The sequence below is a fragment of the Poecilia formosa genome, unplaced genomic scaffold (genome assembly GCF_000485575.1).
Source record: "Poecilia formosa unplaced genomic scaffold, Poecilia_formosa-5.1.2 Scaffold458, whole genome shotgun sequence".
Lineage (NCBI taxonomy): Eukaryota > Metazoa > Chordata > Actinopteri > Cyprinodontiformes > Poeciliidae > Poecilia > Poecilia formosa.
The window spans coordinates 367,930-372,258 of record NW_006800397.1 but is presented as its reverse complement, the minus strand read 5'-3'; the positions used below and the strand labels follow the sequence as shown (position 1 = coordinate 372,258).

The 4,329-nt window shown below is 37.9% G+C and overlaps 1 protein-coding gene across 1 annotated transcript in view; it reads left to right on the top strand.

Annotated features, from left to right (window-relative positions):
• The first annotated feature begins 1,942 nt into the window (after positions 1 to 1,942).
• The window catches only part of cxcl14 (chemokine (C-X-C motif) ligand 14), a 7,711-nt gene continuing 5,324 nt past the window's right edge, over positions 1,943 to 4,329 (top strand). Inside the window, exons 1-2 of the mRNA XM_007577893.2 lie at positions 1,943 to 2,261; positions 3,662 to 3,767. Coding sequence (XP_007577955.1) covers positions 2,198 to 2,261; positions 3,662 to 3,767 — 170 coding nt within the window. The 5' untranslated portion in view covers positions 1,943 to 2,197. The remainder of the gene's footprint in view (positions 2,262 to 3,661; positions 3,768 to 4,329) is intronic.

Here is a 4,329-nt window from a genome sequence, read left to right as displayed (position 1 = left end):
CCTTCAAGTTTTGGATTTACAGTAAATATTGGAGAGAAAAAAATCGGACTAAATTTGCTTGATTTTGGGTTCAGCTGGAATTTTTTTTGTTCTAAATTTCCACAAAAAGAATCTGAAAATTTGAAATTAATCTCAGAAATTTTCTCCACCAAACTTGAAAATGTTTGAGTTACAAATGTCAACAATTATTTAAAAATTTTTCTAGACAATTTCTCAGATGAATCTCAATTTATGTGGAAATATGAAATAGTTTGTAGCAAAATTTAGCTACTTTATTTGCTTGATTTTCGGTTGGTTTTTGACCCGAGGCACTTTTGACTCAACAATTTGGCCCCTGGTGTAAACGTCAGGCACTCATTTAATACCATAATGGGCATGAAAACATGATGACAGCATTCATACGGGCAGAACGCCATGGCTGCTGGTTTGAGTGATGACAGGAGCTGATTGGGCTGATGCTCAGGGTTGTGAGGTGAACACACACACACACACACACAGAGAGAGAGAGAGAGAAATCCCTGTTGACGCAGAGTTTTGATGGCTGCAGTTTAATCCTGTGATGAGGGGATCCCAGGTGGGAGGATCAGCTCCTTCTCAGGGCTATCGTTTACAGAAATGTTCGACCTTTTGGCACCACCTCACACAATGACTGCATTTATTTTGGATGCAACATGAAAACCTGCAGCTGCAAACATTACATCAGTCATTACAGCTATTTTTCATCACACAGAGACGTTTTTGGGAGATTTTCTTTTTAACAAGTTGCTTTCTAGGAATGAAATGTAGCTTGAGGTATCTGAAGTAATATTTTATACAACTTTAATAATTAATTAGTTGTTCTGTACAGCATCAGTAAACAAAATGTTTAATTTGCAAACTAAATATTGAGTTTATGAATGTTTAGTTTCTAAACAAAATATTTTGCAATTTCTTTCATCCATCATGCATTGAAAAGCTGCCAATTAACAAGCTGTTAGATATTATAGCTTTCTCTGCAATCAAGAAATGTGGCAGGCTAGCTTGCTTGCTAATCTTTTAGCTTAAATTCCAATGTAAATATTTATTTTCCAAACAAATTTTTATCCGAGCTGAACAATTAATTTACGAGCTAAATATTTATCTTCCAAACTAAATATCTAGTTCAGACCTAAATATTTTGCTCGCAAACTAGCTAGAAAGCTAAATATTTAGTTAGCAGGCTAGCTTTACAAGCTAAATATTTATTTTAGTTCCAATAGAAGTATTTATTTTCCTAAAAATAAGTGTGTAAGGTAAACATTTAATTTACCTCAGATCTAGATATTTAGCTTGCTAACAAGGCATTTAGCTAGCAACCCACATTGTTTGTTAGCAGGCTAGCTTGTTAGCTTATATTTAGTTTAAGTTCCAGAGTAAATATTTGTTTTATAAAATGTTTTCTGAGCTAAATATTTAGCTCGGACTTAAATATTTTGTTAGCTAACGAAGTATTTAGCTAGCAAGCTAAATATTTTTTCTTTGCTGGCTAGCTTGCTAGCTAAATATTTGTCTTGGAACTGCGACATTTACAAATGTATCAATGATACGGTGAAAATAAGACTTTTTTTCCTCAAACGACAGGCTAATTACCCCAAATTATTCCTGTTTTTGACTGTGTGACTTTACAAACGGCCCGTACCGATAAAATCCAGAGACAGCTTTTGTTATTAGTTTTATCAATATGCACGTAGCTGGAACCTTCGACATATTTATTTTTATAAATCTCTCATGAAGGTTCTACCCCAGGATGTGAACGTATATAAATAACCTCTGGTTCGGAGGTTTTAGGTTATTTTCCAGCCAGCAGAGAGAACATTCATGATCTGAGCCCGGCTCCGCTCGCCCTCCCTCCCGGCTCCAGACCTCCTCTCCTCGCAGGCTACAAGTGTTTGATTCGCTGCCTGGCCGTGCATATTAATGAGCAGAGGCAGCGTGGAGCTTTTTAAAGCTGGCTCAGCCCTCCAGACGGAGCGCCAGGAGAGTTGGAGACGCATCCAAAGCGCGCAGGACGCACAGACGGAGTTCAAAGCGACTCCAAACAGACGGAGAAAAAACCTTCCCTTCCTGCAAGTGGACTTAATCTGCAGCCACCACCAATCCGTCCAGTTCGCATTTTCTCCTGACCGCTGAGGAATCCAGTTTGTGGAACTTCTTTTTTTAAGAAACAGTATTTTAAGCCATGCATCGGTGCAAAGTGGTGCTACTGCTGCTGGTGGTCATCCTGCACTTCCTGAGCGCAGAAGGTAAAACCTTCATTTGTTGAAAAAATGTCGGCTTGGCGCCCAAACTGTGGTGATGTAACAGTTTCCTGCTCTGTTTACTTGACTCTGTGTTCCTGGAAGGAAATCTAGAGAAAATTCCAGCCTTCACTGGAATCCAGAATCAAGTTCAGCGTTTCTGAGCGGACTGCAGGCTTTAGGCTGACAGTAACACCTGCTGCACGCAGGAATCAGATCAGATCATGTCTCTCAATAGGCAATAATCAGTTAATCACATGATAAATTAAAACTAGCTCAATAATTTCCATTTATCGCTTTTCTCTTTCTACCAAAAACTGGATGATAAAATCCTTCAGTCTGGTGTTTTGGCCTGAACTGGACATTTTTTGAAGGATAATTTTGTTTACAGAGACTAAATAATTCATTTTATTTGTTGTTTCTGTTCTGTTGATTTATTTTGGATATTTAAAATGTCCTCCAGTTCCAGTGTTTAAATCTTCAATAGCATTTTGTTTATTGATCTTTGAGGATATGCTCCTGCCTTATGTGACCTGAAAATGGTTTCAATACAAGAATATTTTTGTTTATTGCAATAACGTCTGAGACAATTTATCATCCAGAAACATTTGTTGCCATCACAAACCTGATCAAATGAAGGAGCATGTGTCTGTTAGAATTAAAAAATATCTTTATCTCTGCAGCTAATCTAGTATTACTGGTATTTGGAGAAGATTTTAAGATTATTTTTTGAGAAGTTGGATGAAATTAACCTGAAAACATTTTAGATTCTTACCCAGCTTACAAGAATAATTTGAGGCAGAGTAGGAGTGAATATCTGTTCCTTCTACTCTGATTGGTTTTGTTGTTTCCAGCTGGCGTCTTTCAGAGCTTTTAAAGCAAAGTAAACTCGTATTTCTCCGGAGCGACTTAAACATCCCTCTGTCCCCGCTTCTCTCCAGTCAATATTAACTTGTGTGTGTTTTCTGGCATTTATTGTCTGGTGTGAGCGTGCAGCTCTGCAGCCTGAGCTTTCTGGCAGATTTAACGGCCCGGAGGTCAGCGCTGATAGCAGGTGATGGATGAAGGGAAACCTTGGACTATCCGGGTCATCCCAGATATACAGCCCAGCAAAACCAATTTTCTCCGGCTCTTTCTTGGCCGGCAGCAGAGCCGTGACCGGCAGGCAGCTGGAGCCGGAGGGAAGATGGATGTGGAGTTACTCAAGAAACGTGTCAATAAGTAGCAGCGCGTTATCTGGGTCAGAGCCTCTGAAACTCAACGTTTCATAGATAAAAACAGCTCAACGGATGCAGAACTGAACCAATAACAGCTTCTAAACTCTAATTTTTCTGTCAACGTGTCTCTGTGTTTAAATGTTTGCAGAGAACAGAACTCGTTCTAACATGTCTTACATTTCTCCTCAGCCTATAAGTGCAGATGCACCAGAAAAGGACCAAAGATCAGATATAAAGATGTGCAAAAGCTGGAGATCAAACCCAAACATCCCTTCTGCCAAGAGAAGATGATATTGTGAGTTATTTAGTAAATTTACTGCCACTATTTCAGCCTTTCTTCTTATTCTTCTTCCTGCCTCCTTCATCTGGTGTCCAAAGCTTTTGCTATAACAACCAAAATCATTAAGTTGGAAGCAGATGGGGCCAGAAATATTTTATAGTCTTAAAAATTATGTTTTTTTTGTCGTTCTTTTTGTAGAAAACAGATCAGTATATAATTCTGTGCACAAGGAAATATAAAACATAAGACAGGCTCACAGTGACTTTTTTTTCTCATTGGACTGAAAGATCTACTTATGAGTAAAACTGGTTCTACTAACTATTAACCTGAGTTAAATCACAGCTGAAGCAAACAGGCGGTTATTATGTTCAATCTCAGGCTGAACCTCGTTCTGCACAGAAACCAGCTAAAAACAGAGAAATAAACTAAAAACACAGAAATTAACTAAAAACACAGAAATAAACTAAAAACACAGAAACCAGCTAAAAACAGAGAAATAAACTAAAAACACAGAAATAAACTAAAAACACAGAAATAAACTAAAAACACAGAAACCAGCTAAAAACAGAGAAATAAA